This window comes from Chironomus tepperi, unplaced genomic scaffold (assembly GCF_022539635.2).
Source record: "Chironomus tepperi strain 1889 unplaced genomic scaffold, CSIRO-AGI_Ctep_v1 contig_335, whole genome shotgun sequence".
In the NCBI taxonomy this organism is placed as follows: Eukaryota; Metazoa; Arthropoda; class Insecta; order Diptera; family Chironomidae; genus Chironomus; species Chironomus tepperi.
This window is the reverse complement of record NW_027226457.1, coordinates 2,184,384-2,209,010: the sequence shown is the minus strand read 5'-3', so window position 1 is coordinate 2,209,010 and position 24,627 is coordinate 2,184,384. Positions and strand designations below refer to the sequence as shown.

Below are 24,627 nucleotides of genomic sequence, written 5' to 3'. Positions count from 1 at the left end.
TCTAAATGTGTTACTAACAATTTCAAATTTTTTTGTTTTTTTAAGTTAATTTCCCTAAAAATCTTTTGAGGAACAATTTCAAGCAAGTGCGCGCAAGTTGAAAGAAACTTTAAAGATTCGTCTTGTGGAAAGTTTCTTCGGTTCTTCGTGGACTTTAAAAAGTGATATAAAATATATACAAGTTGAAAATAGAAATCTTAGAAAAGATTGAAAAAGCATAAGATTGCAGTGAATGAGAACTTAGTGACAAAAATCAAATAAAACCCAAAATAATTCAAGGATATTAATCTCCAACTAGAAAGAAAGGTAGGAACCAATAATCAAAAGTTGTTAAAGTGCTCATCTAGTTTGATTAATGAGGATGAACAAAAAAAACAGCACAAAATGTGACTAATTAGCTCCTGTTGATAGAAGAACTGATTGAAGGCATGAAAGCTATTCCAATTATTAGATTCTTAAAAAAATGAAAGAAATTTTCTGTTGAAAGAATGGAAAAAAGTTTGTTAATTGGACAATTTACCACACATCGGGAGATGAGATAGAATGAAATGAAAGTAATTCATGGTTCTAGAATTCAGTGTTGTTAACGAGGCTGGCTTGGAATTGGATGTGAAGTGAACAGTTTAGAAGAATTTTGGTGGATTTACCATCATTATTTTGAGTTCATTTGGGTGATTTGATCTGAAATGGTTGCTTGATGATTTATGTTAGATTATAAACAAACGTTGATGGCTGTTAGCCTCCAGTTTTGGTCGAGTCTTAGTTAATACAGATTGATACTTAAGTTCAAGTTCAAGGATTTAAAGACAGTTGAGTTGAACTGAACTAACTTAAATAATCACATCACCATTGGTAATAAAATTGTATCCGAAAAGTTCAATTTGAATTTTGTGAATATTTTACAAAATTTTGAATTCTTTCATGAATTGAATTAATTTTTGAGAATTTTGAAGATTTTAGAATAATTTTTACATTTATGCAATTGAAGATTAAAGATTTCAAGATTTTTAAATTTTAAAATGTTGAAATTTTTCTTCTGAAAATTTAAAAAAATTAGAAATTTAAAATTCTTAGAAAATTCAAAAGCCAACTTTGTTGAAAAAAAGAAATTTTAAAGATTTTCATGAAATCAAATCAATTCTGAAATTCTTTAATTTCTCAAATTGGTTTCTGAATTTCTGAATTTTTCTGAATTTCCTGAACATATCCAATACTGGCTTGATAATTTGACTCTAAATTCTGTTCAATAGCTTCACAAATCTTAGTAGTCAACTATTAACATTTTAGTTGAATTTTTTATGGATTCGAGTCAACTTTTCGATACAAAATCCAAGTAGACTTTGAAATCTGTTTAAAACTAATTCATTTGTGTTTTGTTGGAATTTTCCTACAAACAGCTCACTAAAAGTTCATAATTACCAATCCATATCCAACAAAAACTTCCCAATCAACAACACTGTTGAGAACCTCATCTAAATCACGTTCAATTTCCTACACAGAACATTTTGCGAATGTAAAAATTGCTAATTGATTAACATGAGTTGAAAATTCGAAGAAAAAAAAGCCTTAATGCGGAAATAATTAATCAGGGAGATGATTTAGCCGTGTATCGATGAATCTGAAGAAGAATAAAACAAATAGAATTATGAACTTAAGACTAATCCATGAGAATGTTGAAGAAAAAAAAAGTTATTATGGACATTATAAGAAGGCAGCATTATTAGACAATGCTCATAAAAAAATAAAGTGGATATCAATAAAATTAGAAATTCATGAAGAAAGATTTGTTCAAGAATGGAGGAACTTCCGCTATATCTACAACAATGAAATTTATTTCTATTACTTAACAATATTACGAGCTATTATTAGTTTAATATCCATAGAACTTAGAAAATGAAATTCAATTGAATGCGAGGAAAAGAATTGAAAAAAGATTTTTCGCTTAAGTGAAGATAGAGGCATACTTTCCAGGCATTAAGCATGAAAAAAGATGAAGTATCCAGTGAAGTTCTCTAAGTCATGGCATGAAAGAATCATGTACATTGTGTGTAATTTTATCAGTGTTAAATGCAATACGTGTGTATAGCTATAATTTATTCGTTTCACATGTGTGATGAAAATGTTTGATTCTTACAGCATGATTACTGCTAAGGAAATGATTTTTCTATTCTTAAACTCACTCGTCACGTAAACTTAGTATTCCTATCCATACTCGAATAAGGGAATTTTCGTGATCATTTTTTATTTTTGCAAGATGCAATCGCAGATTCATTTCGAGTGTGAGATATTAAAGTTCAGATGGAAAGTTCATGCAATGCTGTGAATTTCTAGCGAATGTGTTGGGTTATTGAGGATCGAGTCAGGTAGAAATTGTTTTTTCTACTTTTTAATGGCATTTATAGACTTTATAATGTCTTAGAAGTGAGATCATTGGTTTATTTAGTTTCTGGATCTAGCAAGGCTTATAATTGCTATGATGACTAGATGGCATGTAGTTCCATACCTGTAGGTAGGATTCTTTATAGTCTACAGGTGAACCAGAAGGAACAAACCTCAAATATACTCAGAAACTAGCTTTAAATGCAATTTTATTAGGGTTTGTCCAAAGCATCAGTTATGAAGTCTTAGACAATCTGTCAGGAACTTCAGTTCTGCGCATCTGGAAAGCAGGAAATGACTCTTGGCTGAGCCCTGCAGTTTTGGACAAACCCTAATAAAATGCAATCCCAACAACCAAGTCAATGACTTCTCACCTTTCAAGCCACAATCAGCAACTCTGCCTCTAAGCCTCTTAGAAGAACAATTTACACAAAAAGATTCACATTCAATAGTTTTTCCCCATTCAATTTGTTTTTTTGAGGCTTTTCTCAGCAATAAAAAATCCATAATAATTTTTTTAAGTGCTAAGCATTAATAATGCATGAACACGTAATGCAGTAAATCTCCATTCTGTTGCCTTTTAGAAATTTTAACAAAATTTTTTAGAAAGGGATTAATAATTTTATGAATGCTCGTCTAAATATTCAGTTAACACTGAGGCTTTTTACATATTCATAGGATTTTGTGCTTAATTGAAATTCTAAGCCTGTGGAATTTGTAATTTTTGGATGTGAAATTTTTTAGAGATGCTGATTTTATATTCGCATCAGAATTGGCTATTTGTTGAATTTTGTGGGTCATTTCAGCTTCTTGAGATTGGACTGTCTATATTCGGATATAGCCAGGTGTCATTTTTATGGATTTCAATTCCAAAATCTACTAAAAATGTCAAAATTCTCATAAAAAACTTTCCAAATTAATTCATGACTGAATAAATTAGATTTTGCACCTGACACAGAGGTGGACAACCTGTGTGTCACGGCACACTAGGAATGTCATGAACAATACGTCGTTTGCGGGTTCGATGGAAGCTTACCACTAAGGTGTGTCGCTAAATATAGCAAGTTGTTCATCACAGAACTGGCATCTCCCATGCAACTTACCATAAATCCAAAGGAATCTTGACAAACTGCCTGAATTATTGATAATTTGTCATTTTTATATCCACCAATTTAAATTCCAATAAATCAAAGAACAGTTTTGGTCTACCGAATTAGCAAAAGGCACAACAGAACGAATCAATTTTATCAGCACTAACTATTTTGCATGATCATTAATGCCATAAAATTTAAATTAAATTGATTTACATATAGATGTAGATAAAAATGAATAGGATCTACTTTATGTGAAATTTACATAAATTTCTTTTAAAAATTCCAAAATGAAAGCACGGATATTTAACTGTGAAGAATATATACTGGATATAGATGAATTACTAAGGCATAATCATGCATAGAAAATTAATTCAAACATCATTTTGGCTTTTTATTGGATATTTCAATCAGCTATAGAATTTCTCGGCTCACACTTAAATTGATAAATCATCACCTTTCTTTTTATTGATTCTGTTCAATATTGGATCCGCCTTTATACCAAATTCCGGGGTCAATTGCTCCGATGATCATACGGAACGGTACGGTACTTTGCTATGCCAGGTGTACCATTGTATCGCACCAGTGGTGTATCTATACCGAACCGTACCATCACCCGAGAGATCGGCCCCTAAGTTTCACATAGTAGATCTAGTAATGCACAGCATATCAACATGGGAAATAAATTCTCAATTTACTTTCACAGTCGATAACAGAAACACGATTTACATGTCTATATAATGGAAATTCTGCATTATTATTTACGATCTTTTCCTCCTTCCATTTGTGGATCACGTATGAGTGGAACAAGATCTACAAAACTTGACTTTCACGTCCTACTGCACTGAAAAAAAAATCGTATTTCTTTGTGTATTTTTCTGAATAAAACGTCAATTGCATTCTAATGAGGACGTGTGTATATGTCTGTGACATCATGGAATAAATTTATGCAGCTATGCGGTTCTGTTTATCTATTCATTTAGATAGATGGAAGAGAAATTTTTTGGTGCTACATACATATGTTGATGATGTTCTTATTGTGATTCTTATAGTATTTTCATGCATCAACAATAATATTGCATTGTTCCAGCTTGTTACTCTGTCGTGCACTGCTGACATTTCTTGTTCTGAGATGCTGTTTTATTGACTGACAATCTGGGCATGAATATGGAAATCGAGAAGAAACAATGCATTGGCATTTCCATCATCAATATTCTTATTGCATCTTTGCCTATACACTTTTGAGGCAGTTCAATGAACTTTTTCATTTCATTTCGTTTTCTTTTCATTCTTTTTGACTGATTTTGAGGATAAGATGAAGAAGTAAGAATTTCTATAGATGCACAATTTTTTGTTTGTGGATTTACTAGATGTAAGCTACTGTTTCTGTTGATTGTAGGCGATTAATCTTTATGATTGTTAATTTCCGCTACTTTTCATCATCCACAAATAATAGCAATTGACAAAAGAAGACAACAACAAGGCACAACTGAGATAATGAGAGAGTTTCTTCTATTTTTATCTCAAATTCTCACGGGATGAACACAAACTGACTGTTCTGTCGTCTTATCTTGTTCGTCTCTTTCCTTTCCATTTCTTTGCCTTTATCGCATACAGCATGACATTTTGTTTGACTGCATTTATGATGCGATGAATGAATTTTTTAATTCTACATCCGCACAACTGATGCTGTAACTCTTGCACTTGTGCTTGCATGCGTGATCTGAAGGATTTATAAGCAGCACAAAAACTCAAACCTGTTCGTTCTTTCCTATTTTGTTTGCTTTTCTCATTTCTAATGACTTTCTACCTGTACAGCACAAATCATAGACTCTTTTATTCAATTTCATTTGGTGCCTTATGCCACGTGATTCTTTGTTCATATAAAGGTCTAGAGATGAGATGAAGGAAGAAGACAAAATTGTTGAAACCGCATGAAATTGATTTTTTTAATTAATTTTTTCATTTCCATTTGATCACGATTCTATGCTGCATATAAGCATCATTAAATGCATCCAGAAGAAATTTTCACATCCATTTAAATTAATAAAATTTATGCTCGATTCCATAATCTTAATGAGGCACATAAAATATGTTAAGGTCATTTAATAAGTCTGCATATTAATGAGCAGCTTGAGTCCAGATACAAATTAAGCCACAACTTATTTAAATTATACATAATGACATGTTATGCAGCAAGCAAGGCGTCAAATGTTTTGGCTTAGAAGTGCTAACTGAAATTAAATGGAGACAATAAAATGCACAACAATGACTCATGATGGATCTCTTCCTGTCTCATCTTCTGTGTGACTTCTTGCAAAGCATGCTTCATGATAACGGTCACGAAAAAAGTGCTTCAATAAAACATAATGAACAGCAACATGCATCATAATTATGTGCAGAGAACAGTAGCAACGGCTAGGTGACTTCCATTTCATGCTGATAAAATTACATCAAGTCTTGATCCATTTTTACATTCCTTTCTTTCTGTTCTGTTGTTTGTGTAAAGTATTGCGTGAGAATTTTCAGTTCTTTTGAATAATTTTTTCATTAATAAAATCAGAAATGGAATCAGATCAACAATAAGCATAGCCAGAAACAGTTTCGTGTTTGTTTGTTTGCCTACCTGCTTGATGTTCTCACATAAAAATCACAGTTCTGTCATAATTTAATTTAATAAATCAGAATGGCACTTTTTGGTCGCTAATTAAATGTCATTGACGATGAGATGTCATTGCACTGCTTAGAACAGTCCCGCTTCATGAGTTCCGCATTGGAGCTTCTTCTGATGATGAAGAATTTTCATTAAAATAAATCTAAACCGCAAATTTATTCTTTTGTGCCTCTAAATTGCTTCTCACTTTTCGCTTTTGCTACATTTCTTATTTTTATTAACATGTTTTTAAGTGCTATAAACATTGCAGCACCAAGTCAGATTCTCCCTAGAGATTTCTTCTCATTTACTTCTTATTTTCTCTGTTCGCACTCATTTCTTCCACATAATTTACCAATTTACAACATTAATTCTCTTTAATCCATAGAAGTCGAGAAATGCGGCAATAAAATATACCAAAAGTAACCGTTTCCATAATTTGAGTCTATCCATGGAGGCTGCTCAAAAATATCTTAGTACAGTTTTTTTGTTCTCATTTCTAGCTGTTATTTCTCAAATAAATATCTTTCATGCCATTTTGTCTCAATAATTCTTCGTCCATTGAATCAGAGATCTCAGCTAGAAGACATTCAATTGATTCCAATCTAGAAAAAAGTTTAAAATTTATTGCAAAAAAGGTTGAAAAACAATTGAAAGAATTTGCCAGTCACATTTGATGAATTACCGTCGATCTTTTCTACTTCCTTCATTTCTTTATGGACGTACTTGATGTGGATTTACTGGGAAAATTACAAAAAGTCACACAAGAAAGCTTTTCTGGTCGAATAAATCCAAATAAATCATCAATAATCAAAAATTTATCAATTTATCCAGCACAGCATGTAGTCATACTGCCAAAAATTGTTGGAACCACAAAACTGTGACACAAATTAGCTTTTGCCTTCTTTTGGTGACACAAAAAAGGCAAAAAACTTTCTTTGTTGCTGCTGACTGATGTTCTTTAGATAAAAAGTCGTGCATGTGCGAATGTGATTAATGCTGATTCATTAGAGAGACACGGCAAACAGGCATAGAGAATCAATTGGAATTTAATGACCAAAAAAAGACGTGTTGGATTGCTTGAGGGCAACAAATTTCACTTATTCGTACTTTATTCTCAATTGTGAATATTTCAAGGACGTCCATTGTGTGTGTGTGTGGCTTGATATCCACAAAGAATAGAATTTATTGGCATCAAGTTCAAGGACGTCTGAGTTGAGAAATTGCAGTAATTTGGATTTTAATTCAATTTCTCTGAGCAATTTCATTCTAATTTAAATAATTTACTTGTGCTGCCTATTCCTACATATAATTTAGATAAAAGAAGCTCTTTGTGAGCAGAAGCGACTACTCGCTTGAGATAAAAGTTGATTACTATTGGCATGTCACGTTCTATCTTAATGCGAAGTGAATTACTGCATATAACTGCATTCGCACTTGATTTTATCGCTACTTCTTCTCACTTCCACTTGCTTTTGTTTCTTTATTAAAATTATGACTTCTTCTAATCAAATTATGCACACACGTGCCTATTATATATTATGCTATGACTGTAAATTTCAATTCACATGAATGCTTTGAGGATATGACAGTATTTCATGTATTGCATGACAATTTTAATTGCCATAACAGCTATAGAAGATGTGACAATCTTCAGAATTATCAAAAAACATGGAAAATTTTCACACATTTGACAATGACTGAGATGTGCTGTAAGCTTATTGCCATTTAATGCTAAACATTTCATTAAGAATTTCTTCAGTTCTACTTCCATTTCCATTTGAACAGTCACGACAAACAGTAACAAGTAAGCAGCAAGAAGAAGAGAATTAAAACAAAACAAAGAAATGGTTAATCGGTGAAAAGCAGGCAAGAGATAAGTTTTAAATGCACGACATGATGGCTCTAAATAGTTAATGAGAAATTTTTCAGTTCCATCATCTTGATTATCATTGAAAAGGCCATTGACGATGAAATTAGCTTTTAATTTAACACCTAAACACTCATGCCGACCTTAATCTTACTTCCTTAGTTCTACTGCTGCTTAATTTTTACTTTTATTGCGAGCATCTTCTTCGGTCTTTTTTATCTCCATTCATTTCTCTTTCAAGCTTTGTGGAATAATTCACATGATCTAATTACCAAAAGATTTTCATTTCTTCTCGGAAACTTATTGTGGAAAATCTCAGAAAATGTGACATTTTGTGTATCCAATGGATTAATCTGAACATAAATCATCCTCAAAGTTCAGTTTTTGTGCTCACCTTTTTCATTAATTAATGAGATTTATTGCTGCTCCAAAATTACTTTCTTGAGATTTAGAACGGTAGAACTCATATTTTGTAGATCCAGAAATTTATTTGTGATGAACAAACGTAATTTAGTGACTTCCTCACGGATTTATAAATGAGATGTTTATTCTTCGAAGTTCAAAAACACACTGAACTTTTTAGATGAAAAAGGGGTCTTCAACTATGTACAATAAATATTATTCAAATCTCAAATGACCGTTAAACTTTGATAGATTCCTTCTTAGAATGCAGCTATCCCATAATTGCTTAAATATTGTGTTCTACCGTTAAATCCAAAAGTTATTAGTATAGACAATAAATAATCATGTCAAAAATTTAGTCCATTTTTTTAGCGCATTTTTGAAATTTTTTTCAAAAAGGTAGCTTATTCAAGCACTTTGTTCGGCTGGGTATCGAGATCTCGAAAACCAGACATCGTAGAAACTCTGGTTTGTTTTATTAGTTCCGTACTGTTGTTTTATTGCGGGCAAATGCATTTAAAAGTTTCAAATCATAGCATAAATACTATAATTAACAATTTTTCATTTTCATAAACAACAACAAGAAAAACAACAACACGTTTTTTCATTGTTTTACAGTGTTTTTCAATGTTCTTTGATGTTTTTCAGTGTTAACAGAACAGAGTTTGAATTTATCCCGTTATGTGTTTTAAATGAAAATCCGTTAAATGACGAAATTGAAAACCTAGTATGATGACTTGGAATTTAGATCTTGTTTTTGGGTTTCCAAGAGACCTGGATCTTACTAGATCTTGTTTTTTAGGTCTAGAAGTGACCTTTTAATCAATTACTGATCGCTGGGACAAAAATGCGCTGAAGTCACTCGATAAGAACGAGTACTTTTGTAATTTTTTTTACTTAAAAAGGGCAAAATATCGATCAAATTAGCAATGATCTTCTGCACGATTTCCGCGAATTGAAAAAAGGAGAATCAATGATCGCACAGCATGATATTCACTTTGATGAACATGATCATAAAATATAAGCTGTACTGCATTGCATCTAAATGCTACAAATTGCACTTTTATTAATGACATAGAAAATAATTTCAAATCGATAAAATCGAAATGAGTGGAAGTAAAGTAAAGTAAAGCAAAGTAAAGTCATTCCCGGATTATGGTTGGAATAGAGTTTTTCGATGCTGTTCGATGAAAATTGAGCACCCGTTATGTGGCCTAAAAAGCAATTTTACCATGTTTAACATTCAATGCTGGGGCATTTTCCTTCTGCCTTCTCAAATCGAGTCGTCGACTAAAGTTTAGATTTTTTTACCTCCATAAATATGCTTTTTATTATTACCATTAACTGCCATCGTCATTGCTCCAACTCAATGAATAGAATTGAATGAAAACAATCGGCAGTTTTTGTCGACGACTCGAAATTTCTTTTCTTGTGCTGCAAATGTAAGCTTTTTATTATTATTATTGTTATGTACATATTTTACCTTGTTCTTCTCATTCTCTCATATTCTATGCTGCATAAATTTCTAACCATAACATAGATTAGAAAAATTTGATATATCCGATAATTTCCCATTGCGACTAACAGCAGCAGCAGCAACAACAACACTAAGCAACGGCGACTATAATAATGAGGTGAAGGAGATCCAATTGAACAGTTTCAATTTATATGCAAGTACATCCACTCAAAACTGCCTCAAGAAACTCTTTTTTGTTACTGTGTAACTAGAACTCGGTAACATGGCAATTTGCGGGTATCTCAGTCAACATGCTTGATACTTTCTAAACCAAAAACATTAACAGCAATGATTGTGGAATTTAATGCACATTCATTGATGACGTAAATCAGCTGCAGAATGAGGTGCTTGATGCGGGACATAAAATTCTCAATGCTGCACCAATTTAAGGAGATTTTGTATGGGCAGCATAAGATAAATAGAACAACAATAGGCAACATTTTAATGATTTCCGCATTTTTTCATCTCCCTAAGAACTGCCAGCCTTCACAGCTTCTACCATTTGAGGCTAAATTGAATTTCCATTCTTGCAATAAGTCTTTATTCTCATCCCAAAAGCCATGCTATGATTAAAAGCATTAAAATTTAAATGATGATGATTATAAGTGTGCATTATGGATCTTATGGGATCTTAACATACATTAGTGGATTGAGAGATAAAACAGTATTTAGAGTGCACATTTGGCGCTTCATGTAATTGAAAATTAATACATAACATTGCTGTGTGCAATGAAGCATGAAGCCAAAGTGATGCTTTGTGGATTTAATTCATTCATTTCATTATTCCTATAAAACAGCATTAGAAATGAAATTATTGACTTTGGCTTTCGATGTGAAACATTTCATTAGATCAACGGTAAATTCCATTTCTTCTTAGTTCCTCCATTACTTCTTCTTTTTTCCTCAAAATCTCATCTCAACTCTCTTTATTCTATCTGCCTTCATTTGATGTACTCATGCTCAACAGATAGATATGTTGTTATGTTGTTTGCCTGCCTATGTGCTTTGATATATCATTTATAGTCATCATCATCAGCAACAACAGCAGCAGTAGAACTGGCATCGCATTGATTATTATTGAGAAAATGTAAACAAAACGAAATTATTTAAAATGAGAAAAGTAAACTTTGGATTTTGGAATTAAGTACAAAAGATTTCAATTTTGTGGGTTTTAAATAGTCAATAGACCTTTGCGGTCGATCTGTCAGACATTACTAAATGGCATTGAAAGGTTGTGTAAACATCCAGAAGCAGAATATTTTGGAATTCCGAAATTTTAAAGATCCAGGAAATTTTCTCAAAATTCTCTTGACTAACTTCATTGCAAGGGAAAGGAACAAAGCAATTGCAGCAACACATTCCACATCTTTTGTGTAGATCAAACATTTATATTACATCTCATTATGTTTATTTTAATGCTGCATGCGTCCCACTGATTTACTAATTTTATTTGATTCATCTGCACTCGCTTGACTGTTATGTCCAGTCTATTTTGATTGATTTATTCTTTTTTCTATGTTCATGCTCACATTCTACTGTCATAATAACAATAAATATCCACAGATACATGTGCGTATGTACATAATTAATGATGATTATGAAAATTTCTAATTAATTATGGACCAAAGCCTATAATATTGATTATTTTAATGCTTGTGTCATAAAATATTTATGTCATGAGATGTGCAGCATAGATTGATTATGTAGGAAAATATGACAAAACCGTCAACAAGTTTATGATGATCAGTCAGTCATTAAAAGTAATTTGAATTTAATTTTTAGTTCTACTGTTAGTTTTAATGTTGGAACTAGAAGAATCAGAGAGGAATTAAGCACTTGAACATGAATTCTCATTTGTTCCTTTTCACGGGTGCATTTGAAAGAATTTGAAATGAAGCAAAAAGCAATAAAAGAACCGAATTGAAAAATCTCAATTAATTCACATAAAAGTATGAAGGCACAAGAAGAATGTGTTGAAGTCATAAAGCAGTAAAAAGATAGAGCAAGCGATTAATTAAAATTCAATTCTTACAGCTTCACGGCATTTTTAATTCCAAAATGAATTTTTTGATCATTATCAAGTCAAAATGAGGAACAGAAGTAACTCAAAATGATGAAGCAGGCTGTAAGCAATTGAAGTCAATTGCAATGGCAATGCCATTGATAGATCAAAAGAGAATGAAAGCGTCAGTTGCAATAAAAATACAGGCAATAGATGCTTTTTATGGCTTAAATAGAAATGGAACAGCATAAAGACTAAGACTTACTTTCCATCACTTCGTCATTTCAATTATTGCGACCTCCTTCGTCTACTTCCAACTATTTTTCTACTTCTTCTTTCATTCTCATCATCAATATCATCATTGCAGCTTCAATTTAGAATTGTCCACAGCTTACTTGTTGTTGTCTGTTAAGTAGACGAAAAAGAAACTCGAGAGGAACTGCTACATGTGTGTCGACACTAAAAATAGTTAACATAAATTTCATTTTCAATTGACCAGAAATTTTACTTTTACTTCTCATATCCAGCATGCCTCGGAGGCAGGTTAAAGAAAAACAAAACAAGTCTTAAGTCTTGAATCAAGTAAAGTCAAGACTGAATCTCATCTTTGTTCTTAATTGATAAATTACTCATCATCACATCCATAGATGCCTCTTACTTTATTGAATCTCACACATAAAGCAAGTGAAGGAACAAGAATTTCAATTTGTTTCTCTTTCAAAAAGCCATAAACAGCAGTAAAAAGAAGAAATCTACTCAATAGCTGCATCGTTCCTAAATAATAAATGCAAATACAATAATAAAATATTGTGAGGAAGAAGAAGAAATGAAAAGAGAAAGGAACTGCAAACTTGAACTTGAATGCAACAATATGTGAGAATTTTCCATTCCACAACTATAGCAGGCAGGCACTGCTGATGATCGAAAAACTGCATGAATTGTATGTAATGAGGTCGCATGATTAATGAGCTAAGTGAGCCTTTAAATCCCAAAATCATCGTCAATTTAAAAGCATTAAGTCTAAATGGAAAGATGCTCACTTAAAGGCACTCATTAATCCATCATTATTTTCGGAATTCTGTCAATTCCTCTGTGAATCTTCTCAATGTTGAGTCTGTTACTCTTATCTGACTTTTAAATGCTGTGAATCGATAGCAAAAGTGCCGTTGCTTCATGAATATTCCTCATTATAGTCAGTGCCAGTTGTGATAATTAAGAGTCTTAATAGATGTAAGCTTAGAAGTCAAAAACACTAATTTACTGCTTTGTTATTGTGAATATTTGAATCTATAGCCAATATCGGAACCGCATTAAAAAGTAAAATTTCTTTAATTATTAAAAATGAGTTTTTTAATCTGTGCTGGAAACGCAAACTTCTCATTTTTCAAAACAGAAATGGAAATTGCCGATATCAGTTACTTTTTAATTGAATCCGGAGCACTGCCACACTTCCATTAACTTTTTAATAGCATCTGACTTAAATTGGATCTTTTGTTTCTTTCTACTTACAGAAAACGAGGAAGAAGAACCAGTAGAAGCACTTCCTTCCTGTCATCTTCATTATTAATCCATTAAAATTAAATCGATAAGATTATCACATTGAGGTAAGTCCATAAAGTCATTCAATGATCCACAAAAGTATAAAATATAGGTCAGTGCTGCCAAAAAATGCTTAAAAGCGAAATTCTCGTCCGATTGTTTGGCAATAAAAGAGAATTCTCAGAATGTTGACAGCCACAAAAGTTGTGGATATAATAAGAAGAACAATGGAAGCATGAGCATATGAGCGATATTTTTACCGTTCCTTCCTCTCTTAAATCTCCCAAAATATTTTGAGTAAATAAATCCAGCCACAAGATCTTATTTGCAAGTGCTTCTGTTATGTCCATTAATCAGCACAGAAACATTAACAATAGGTGTAATAAATTCACCTTTTCATGGTCACTCGACTCCAAAAGAAGTGAAAAGAAACAATTTGAATAAGAAATGATGTCAAAGGGCAAACTTAAGACATTAGCATCAGCAGCAACCGCAACGCGGACATTCATATTAGATCTTTATCTCCGCAACAACTTTTTCCTATTCATTCAGCAGCGGTGGTCTCGTTTTAATAATAGACGGTGAGAATTTTGACGCTCCAGATGCACAAAACAGAAACAATTGAAGATATACATGGAACTTGTTGGATGTTCTTGTTTGCCATAAAAATTCTCTACATCATGTATGAGAACGTCAATTGGAAATTCATTTTGTGCTTAATTTTTTGAAAGAAACAATCCACCTGATTACTGACATTCTCACTCCCATAGACATTAATGAGCTAATTTTGAGCTTGCTGACTGTTCGAAAAGTAGTCAAATAGACATTAACCAAAAAGTATTTCCAACTTTGAGCATCATAACTTAAGGCGATTTTTATGATGGATCTCAAAGTGAAAGGAGATGTACAAAATTTACAGAAGCACTTTAAGCACGGAAAGCGAATAATGATTATTAGACAAATAGCCTAAAAGGTCTAAGCCTAAGTCAGTCATTAATCACTGAACCCAAATCATATTGACACATTTAATGCTGACACATAAAACCATGCAAGAGTGACATCATAATTATGTTTATGACTTTATGTGTGCTTATTATAGCATGGTAATAAATTCATAGTGGCTGGTTGAGGAATTATGTGTGAATTTATGGGATTATCAGATTATAGACATTAAATCTGATATTTATGGACGAACTTTTATGGTCAAAGATGCATAAAGGAACAGTATATAGGAATGAAATTCGAGATGTACAGATCGGTGTGGACTTTTCTGTTCCATGCTGCCATCTTCGGATACTTTCCAAAGAAATTAATACCCACAACAATCCATTAACTTTATGTCTGAATTAAGAGCAACAGTTGACACATAAAAAAGATCAAAAAATAAGTTGTTGCCGTAATTTTATATTTACTCACAGGCATACACAAAAGAATAAAAATATGACACTAATGATGACATCCAGCAATCATAAAAACGAAAATAAAATAAAGAAGAAAGAACTCCACCGTGCATGGCATGTGATCATCGCTATTTTGAATTGTTTTTACTATCATAACGGTTACATGACATGCACTTTTTCCTCTTCACTGTTGGTTTTCAGTTCTGTTTGGCTTTCATCCGCAAACAGTCAGAGATTTACGCACAATCTCTTTCAACCTTGCCTGAATGTTCTTCATATTCTGCCTAAACAAATTATGAAGCGTGTGAAAAATTAATTAGCAAAAGTATAATAATCAAGTAACATGCTGTTCTTAATGTTTATTATGTTTTGAAAGCACAATTACATTCGTTTATGACTAGAGCAATCTTTCCCATTACATTTCTTTCATTAGTTTGCCTCACATTAAAAGCAACTCAGTTTGTTTTATTAATTTCACGAGACATAGATTTCCATTCCTTTACGGAATGTTAATTTTTAGTTAAATTGAAAAAAATTAAATTTTTACTCGACCATTGAACTTTAAGTTAGAAATTGACTTCCTTTATGAATGTTAATCTATCAGCTAGATGTGAATTAACATATGATTCTATAGAGGATGGAAAGAATTAATTATATGACTCCTGCTGCGCTAGAATGAGAGCTTCTTGAGATGTTAATTGATCCGCTAGGAATCGTTCATTCGTTACGTCCATGAAAAATTGGATTTTTGCGAGATTTGGACAGTTCTCAGAAATTTCTCTGTAGATTAGTCGAGCTGATAGTCGACAAAAGATTACTATGATCACTTGATTACAATTAATGAATTTGTGAAGATCGAGCTCTTCAATCAAATTATTGATCAAATTATCAGGATTCAGCATTTTGGGACAATTAAGAAGGTCTATCTTGTAATTGTCTAGATGTAGTTTAATTAAAACGATTTCCTTACGGAATTGTAATTTCACAATTATGTTTATTCTTCGGAGTTCAAAAACAAACTGAACTTTTGAACTTTTGCATGAAAAGGGGTTTTCAACTATGTTCAATAAATATCATTCAAATTTCAAATGATCGTTATAACAGTCTATTTTTTAACACAAAGCAGTCATATAAAATCCATGTATATTCTCATTCTTCTTTGTAAATCTTCCAAATGCCTCCAACATGAAGTCATATGTCGCCCGACTTAATCCGAAAATACCTAATTTCCATACCCATCATTCACAAAAGACCACCGCAATTCTAACCAGAGAAATAAAACGTTTATTTCTGCCATTTCATATTAAGTCAATTGCCCACTTTTGTATTTAGGTCATGATGAAGATTACACTTCGAAATATCTGGAATGTGCGAATTTTTGAAAACACAAAGAATCGTGTGTTGATTTTTGTTGAGTATTGTGTGTTTTTAAACTGCTGTATTTACTAGCAATTTATTACATTTTTTGGTTGAATCATGCACAGTTATCATCTTCAGTGCTATTTTCTTCTGTAAGATTTATTGTAAATTACTATGCGCACATATGGTATCAAATATCGCGTATATTTTGAGTTGAAAATTTTACAGTTTTAGATCCCCAAAAATAATATTCGGAGAACGGAATTTAATTCTTATAGTTCTCATTTATACAGCACATATGATATCATTTTTGTTTGTTGTGTATATTGTTAATTTTATTTACTAAACAGTAATAACTGGGTAGTAACGTGTTTTTTATAATTAAAGTAGTGTATTTTATTGATGTTTACTGCTAACTGCAGATTAAATCATGCTTTTTACTTCAATTTTTTTAAGATGATTTGGTAAAATTGATTGCCGTATAATCTTGATTCCGATCGGCATATATTGGAATGTTGTTCATGAAGCGGTTAATCGGACAGTTCACATAATTAGAATCTTGTAGAGTCCAGCTGGCAGTGACAACCAAGCGGCTGTCATAATAATTAGAACAAGGCGTCAACTTAGTAGACTAAATAATAACAGCGTCATCTTTCTGACAACAGCCTCCAAATTGCTCCCAAGAGATCGAGTGCCAAGACGATTGAGTGCCAAGAGCTTGTTTTGAATTATACAGCTAGCAAGACATTACGACGTGTGTCAATCGGTTATGTTACCAAAAATAATCAGGATAAAAAGGCCAGTAACCTGATCGATAGCATTTAAATATGAAAAAGTATCAGATCTATTGCCTTTCACTGAGTGCAAACAATCAGTTCACTTCTTTATGATCGAACAATTAACTGAGTCTACATCCTCAAGCAATAATAATGTTCCTAACCAACAAAAAACTTGTAAAAACTGTTTACAGTTCTTAAACATAATAATAAGTATGAATTTCAACACAGAATTTAATATTCCAGTGCTGTACAAACTCTTTTATGTCACGGCACAAACAACATGTAGTTCATGGTATATCCATGAAAAACTTGTTCTCACTCTAGTGTGCCGCGGCACACAGTTTGAAATACATTGTACTAGACCAATAATTAAGATTGCAAGAATCGTAATTAGACGTAGCCGGAGGCGTCAATTCTGTAGATTTTATTTGAAAACACTAAACCAGAAAGATTATCTTAAGTAATTGCATTGTTGCAGTAGATCATAAAACCATGTGATTACGTACGGAACAATTTGTATTATTAAGCATGTAAAGAGTTTCATGAAAGTTCCGAAATCTGTCGTAAAAAATTAAATTCTCATTTCCCAACCTGCAGATTTTTCCATAATTTATGGACTTGAGTAAATTTCAACATGAACAATGAATTCCATTTTCGTTGATGATTATGACAGGTTCATTAAATATTCTTGAAAAAAGAGTGAAGCTTTCTTTCTATCTTTATTATGTCCATAATCATTTGTTATTATTGTTCTTCCGTGATACTTTCCATTAACAATGTACTTTCTTTGATATTTCATTTCATTTCGTCTTTAAATTTATTTAAATGAACAGGTGTTGATGAGAATGTAACATGTCATTATACATACTTAAAAGATAGAAGTAAGAAAAAAATGAGGAAGAGGCATTGCAAGTCACAGAAAGTGAAAAAAAAATGTCAAATAAAACTATTTTAAATTAACAAGCTGAAGACATAAATTAAGTACTAAGCAGAAGAGAGAGTGTCAAGTCTGCGTGCTTTCTATTCCTCTATTTTATTTTCTTGCTTCTCATGCTTCTCAATCCCTTCGTTCATTTAATTTATGTATCATCAACAAAACCGTTTGAAATTCAACAACCAGCACATAATGAAATAATAAATGATTATAATTACGGCTGAGGTCGTCCAATAAATCTAATTTAACACTCTACAAATCATCATCACCATTTGCTCTGCAAAAATTAAAAGCATATGCTTCTTTTATACCGTTGAACCTTTTTACTGCTTATTTAATTTATGTCGTGAGTTTGTACTTTTTGTACCATCGTCTAATTCCGTTTTGCAAATATTTTTCCAGTGGATTATTGCACTGAGTGAGAAGTGGTTATTAATAGCACTTTATGAAATGCAGCAGATTATCTCAGAAGTGTTAGAACCTATAGATGGGAGCTATAAATGATAGCTTTAGACAGCTTCCTCTATTCTGGAATTTTAAGCTATTATTTCATTTCTAGGAGTGTCTGTTCTTATAATGCAAAGAATTCAGATCTAAATGTCATATTTGGTGATCTATAGTGTCTAATGTTGCCTTAACTGTTGAGAATGAATCAACTGTTGTTTAATATTCAAATTTTATTTGCAACTACAATCAGTTGTTTTTCCCCTTTTCTGGCTGCTAGTCCCCTTTTATAGTTGTTAGTCCACTTCATATAAACATTGAGTCTGATTTTGAACTTCATAGAATAAACATCTCATTTATCAAATCCGTAAGGAAGTTCTTAACTATAAAACAGCCAAGATCAACGTAAGACATAAAGCAACATGCGCCTTTTTCCTCTAAACACTTCAGTATCATAGCAAGCTTTTCTCGATTTTTCAAATTTTATCTCCAGAACATTTATTTACTTTTATGTTGAAATGTTTCTGTTGTTGTTGCATAACTTAAAGTCAGTCCGTAATGAGAATCTCATTTTTCTTATTTTTCCATTTCTATTTTAAATGTTCTATGCTTCTTTAACGCTGCTGTTGCTATTTTTAAAAGAAAGGGTAAAGTGGCTATTCACTTAAGATGTGAAAGAACTTTCCTGTACCATTGTAATGCTAATGAAATTGGTTTCATGCATGAAGTTTTGCATGCTTCATTTAATAGTTCTGTTTGTTACTTTATGGCATTCGGATCTCAATGTACGTATATTTTATAATCAATTTTTATGACTAGCTTTTCATGAAATGTCTAGTATGAATACAAAACAGAAGTTAAATTATCTAAACTTCTTATTTGAATAGATTTGCATATTTAAAGGAATTGTTCCAAGTAAAGCTTACAATAGAACATAATAACATCTTGATGGGCTTATTGACATAAAAATACCTTCGTGTTTGCCATCTTCTTTAGTTATGTCCATCCGATAAAAGACGCAATTCAAAATAAAAATCATGCAAAAGAGCCATCAAGCTTCATAACTGCAGTTCCATTGATGCCGTTTATCTCTACTTATAAATAAATATAATGAAATGCTTCTTCACTTACTATTGTTGGATGTATGTATGTGTGGACAGCGAAAGAACCTGCTGAGAAATTAGACCACACGAACAGCCTACGTTGCATGCTCATTATTCATTACTGTGCAATTCACATTCATCATAATATTTATTGAATATTGATCCAGTTATGTTCTCAATTTCTACTTCTTTTCTCTTTTTTTTCATTACTTTATAATAATATAAAGTAATTGATGAATGATCGACTCCAGTGCATTTATTATGATGAGGAAAAATCTAAGCACATTTTATGACTTAATTATGAATAATAGTTATAATGGATGTAGCAACACGATGATCTCGGAAATTTCCCTTAAGTCAAATTTAATGACTCTTTAATGCAGCTTTAAATAACCACAATAGCAGGAAGGTATGGTAGCAATTAAAAAGAAATGAATGAACGAGAGAAAATAATTCTTCATTTTATTACGACCGTGACATTTTCTCTCAGTTCCTTGAAAAAACTTTCTCTGCTTTATAATTTTGTTGTGTGAAGTAAATCCATTGGATAGTTAAGAATAGATCATAAAATTCTATTCGTTTCAATTGAAAGTAGTAAAAAGAAGTGATTGAAATACAGAATACGACCATGTCGAATTTGACATTGTATAGAATTAAATCTAATTATCTAGCTGCTAGTTTCATGACTTTCTCATTAGGTATTGTAACACGGCTATTCAAAGATAATTTTGCTTTCAAATAGAAAATTCTTTCATCTCATCCTGCTATTTATTTAGTTGTACGAATACTTTTGCTGATGTTTTTGTCTTGCTTTCACTTTTGGACATTGCCTGTGCATCTATTGCTTGATAATCTGAATTGAAAGTGTCTATTCTTCATTGTCTATTTATAGTTTGATGTCCTCAAGCAATTTTTGAGAAATTTTACTTTTTCTTATGTTTATGAGATTCTGTGGAGATATGGATTGATGATATACAAGACAGACATTATCATTAGCTTATACGTACCTTTGCAGTCAAAGACATCCTCAGATTTTATAAAAAAGATGTTTATTCTATGAAATTCTAAATCATACTAAATATTTATATGAAGGGGTCAACAACTAGAAGAAGGAAAAATCAACTAATTATAGTTCAATACAGTTTGAATATAAACTGACCGTTGCTATATTCTCATTACATTCATTAGAAAATAATGCGGAACACAAAGACTATCCTATAAGCCATGCCCATGAAACTTTAATTTAATATAGAAAATAAATAATGCACTTTAAATCCAATTACAACTGAACATTAAACTCGACATTGATATTGGAAGCGCGCAATAAGAAATCTATATTGCAATAAAATATCAATCAGAATCAATCATTTGAGAAGTTATGCGAAACAAATTCAATCATCATCTGCAGTAATTGCCTCGATGATTTTTTTTATGCTTCCGCTAGAAGAACTGAAACTAATTTGCTTTTATTATCTTATTCTATTTGCAGAATAGCATACAAAAAAATAAACAATAATAAAAAGAAATGAAGACAATTCTAGTAATATTTCTAGTACAAATAGCTACCGCATTTGGTAAAATTGCTTTTGAGAAGCTCACAGACTATGATTTTCCTGGCACAACGTATTACAGTGTAAAGAATTTATCATTATATGAATGTCAAGGATGGTGTAATCAAGAGCCAGAATGCGTAGCTGCTTTCTTTAGTTTTGCACTCAATCCATTAACACCGGAACAAGAGACGAATTGTCAATTACAAAATACAACAACTGCTTTTGATCCAACGGCAACACCTCAACGATCATACAGCACATATTACATGGTTAAATTAAATATTCGATCGGAAAATGTCTGCATGAGACCATGGTCATTTGAAAGAGTACCAAACAAAGTAATTCGTGGATTGGACAATGCTCTAATTTATACAAGTACAAAAGAAGCTTGCTTGTCAGCATGTCTTAATGAGGTAAGTACAGAACAAGACAAAAAAAAGATACCTATTGCTTATTCAAATTTGCCGTTATTGTTATTTAGAGAAATTTCATATGCCGATCAGTCGAATATGATTATAACAACATGAAATGTGTGCTCAGTGATGCCGATCGTCGTACAACGGGACAATATGTTCAACTTGTTGACGCGCAAGGTGTAGACTATTTTGAGAATCTCTGTCTTAAGTCCAATAATGCATGCAAATACAATCGCGTGATTCAATCACCACGTTTTGGTGTATCGGAAGATAAAGTTGCACAATATGTTGGACTTCATTACTATACCGACAAAGAATTGCAAGTTACCTCTGAGGCTGCCTGTAAATTAGCATGCGAAATTGAAAATGAATTCTTATGTCGTTCATTCTTGTATCTCGGTCATCCAATTGGACAGCAATACAATTGCCGTTTATATCATCTTGATCATAAGACACTCCCTGACGGACCATCAACTTATCTCAATCTTGAACGTCCATTGATTGATGTTGGTGAACCAACTGGAACATATATGGAAAATTTCTGTGAAAGTAAGTGTTTCTCATATTGGAACTAAACTGAAAATATTCTTATTTTACTTACTTATAGAAACGTCACCATCCTCAACTGAAAATTCACTTCCAGTACATTTTGATGCCACTGAAGATCCATCGGTTAATAACTTGACAAGAACTGATGTTAATTGTGATAAAACCGGTACATGCTACGATGTCTCAGTTCACTGCAAGGATACAAGAATCGCTGTACAAATTCGCACAAATAAGCCATTCAACGGTAGAATCTATGCTTTAGGGCGTTCGGAAACATGTAATATCGATGTTATTAACTCCGACACTTTCCGTCTTGATTTGACAATGGGTGGACAAGATTGTAATACACAACAAATCACTGGTGTCTATACTAATACCGTCGTCTTACAACATCATAGTGTCGTTATGACTAAGGCTGATAAGATCTACAAGGTTAAATGTACATACGATATGAGCTCTAAGAACATTACATTCGGCATGATGCCAATTCGTGATCAAGAAATGATTCATATCAACTCATCGCCTGAAGCTCCACCACCGAGAATTCGCATTTTGGATGCACGAAATCGTGAGGTTGAGACTGTACGTATTGGAGATCGTTTGACATTCAGAATTGAAATTCCAGAAGATAGTAAGTACATCTAACAAATGTTCATATTGTTATGGAAATTTACATACATCTTTTCATTCCTTTCTATTCAGCCCCATACGGCATCTTTGCACGATCATGTGTCGCCATGGCTAAAGACTCGAAGAGTACATTCCAAATTATTGATGACGATGGGTAAGATAAAAATAAATTCTAGCATGTCTCAAGCATGTACTAATACTTGAAATATTTACAACAGATGTCCAGTCGATCAACTCATCTTCCCAGGATTCACACCAGACGGCAATGCACTTCAGTCAGTTTATGAAGCTTTCCGTTTCACCGAGAGTTATGGTGTTATCTTCCAATGTAATGTTAAATACTGTTTAGGACCATGTGAGCCAGCTGTTTGTGAATGGGGAAGAGACTCAATGGAATCATGGGGCAGAAAGCGTCGTTCCGTTGGAAATGAGACAGAAAATAATGAAGAAATGAATATGATTTCACAAGAAATTCTTGTTCTCGACTTTGGTGACGAGAATAACAAAGATTTCCTTAGAAGTTCCGATCCAAGCACAGACTTCGGAAGAGGTAATGAAATATATATATGCTGTACACATGGAAATATGCTAATTTTACAATATAATTTCTCTTTTTTCCCACATAAAATGAACACTAGATAAAACCGTTACAATCATTGAGCCATGTCCCACAAAAACATCAGTTCTTGCTCTTGCAATAACATGTGCTTTGATGGTCTTCGTCTACCTCTGCACACTATTCTGTTACTTTACTAAGAAATGGATGTCACCACCTAAAATGATGCCTTAAACTTGCATAATACTTAATTTATTAACCTTTCAATAGAGAAGCATTTACAAAAATCAACGACGCGACTTGCTACTGAAGTCGATGAGTAAGAATAAAAGCCTGCAATTAAATTTTAAATTAAAATTTTATTTCCCTTGGGAGGATTTTTTAGTTAAAGAATTTCCTAAGAGAGAGTCCTTTGAAATAGTATTTTTAGTAGTTAAGTTATTTATTAAACTACAACAAAAAATCGATTTTATTTTCTACTGGAAGTACGATAAAAAACTTAATAATTTTAAAAGATTAACAAGAAGAAACTGAGAAATGAAATTCTTTTTTTGTCCTGAAGCTTTTTTCATTTTTTGCATAATTTTAATCAGATAGGCCTTGTCAGCATGTAATTAGCATTGAAGTGGGTCAATTTGAGAACATGATCTTTTACTTGAATTGAGGTTAATTTTGTGAGAAATTAATTTTCCCGCCAAAATATCAAAATTTTAAATTTTACTCAGGATATCCACATTCAAGCTCAATTATCATGTCGATAACGCTAAAGATTGTCTCGTGGCATTCACGATGGACATTTGATCGTAGTTAATTTTATTCTAAAATTCGATTAAATGCGATATATTCATACTTATTAAGTATTATATACTTTAAGGTATTCAAATCTTCTGTGAAGCATTTCAAAATTTCCAAAAAAATTATGCAAAAAATGGAAAAAGAAATTAAAAAAATTTTATATAATTTATGATAAGTGGGAACAAGACACAAAAAAATAGTTAACAATTTAATTTAATTAAATATGAAAACACTTTCTATGAAGTTTTTCGATTGAGAATTTTTTATGCAATTGCCTTGTGATTATTTAACCTGATATATGAAAAATAAAATGAATCAATCATAAACTTCTATAGAGATTGATGATAAATTAATAAATTTACTTACTGATTAGTTAATTTTAATAGAATAAAAACTTTCTTATTTTGTAAAATGCACAAAAAGAAGATAAATAAAAATAAAAAATGTGAAAAACTAAGTTTTTGAAAACAATTTCTTTGTGTTATTTCAACTTTTACTTTAGTTATTGACTGGTTGCTATGATTAAAAATCATCAAATTCAAGAAAAAATTTGAAATTCAAAATCAAAACAAACTCGTAATTTTGACCCTTTGAAAACTGAATGACCTAGAAATCACTTTACCCGAAAGACACACAGTGTAGTCATAAGTTCAGCCA

The 24,627-nt window shown here is 32.0% G+C and overlaps 1 protein-coding gene across 1 annotated transcript; it reads left to right on the top strand.

Annotated features, from left to right (window-relative positions):
- On the top strand, positions 1-24,152 carry tyn (trynity). Its single transcript, XM_070644062.1, has 8 exons — positions 1-306; positions 13,425-13,517; positions 20,961-21,437; positions 21,506-21,989; positions 22,048-22,620; positions 22,692-22,773; positions 22,838-23,169; positions 23,258-24,152. Exons 3-8 carry the CDS (start codon positions 20,997-20,999, stop codon positions 23,407-23,409), a joined length of 2,064 nt encoding a protein of 687 aa, XP_070500163.1. The 5' UTR covers positions 1-306; positions 13,425-13,517; positions 20,961-20,996; the 3' UTR covers positions 23,410-24,152.
- The last annotated feature ends 475 nt before the right edge of the window (positions 24,153-24,627 follow it).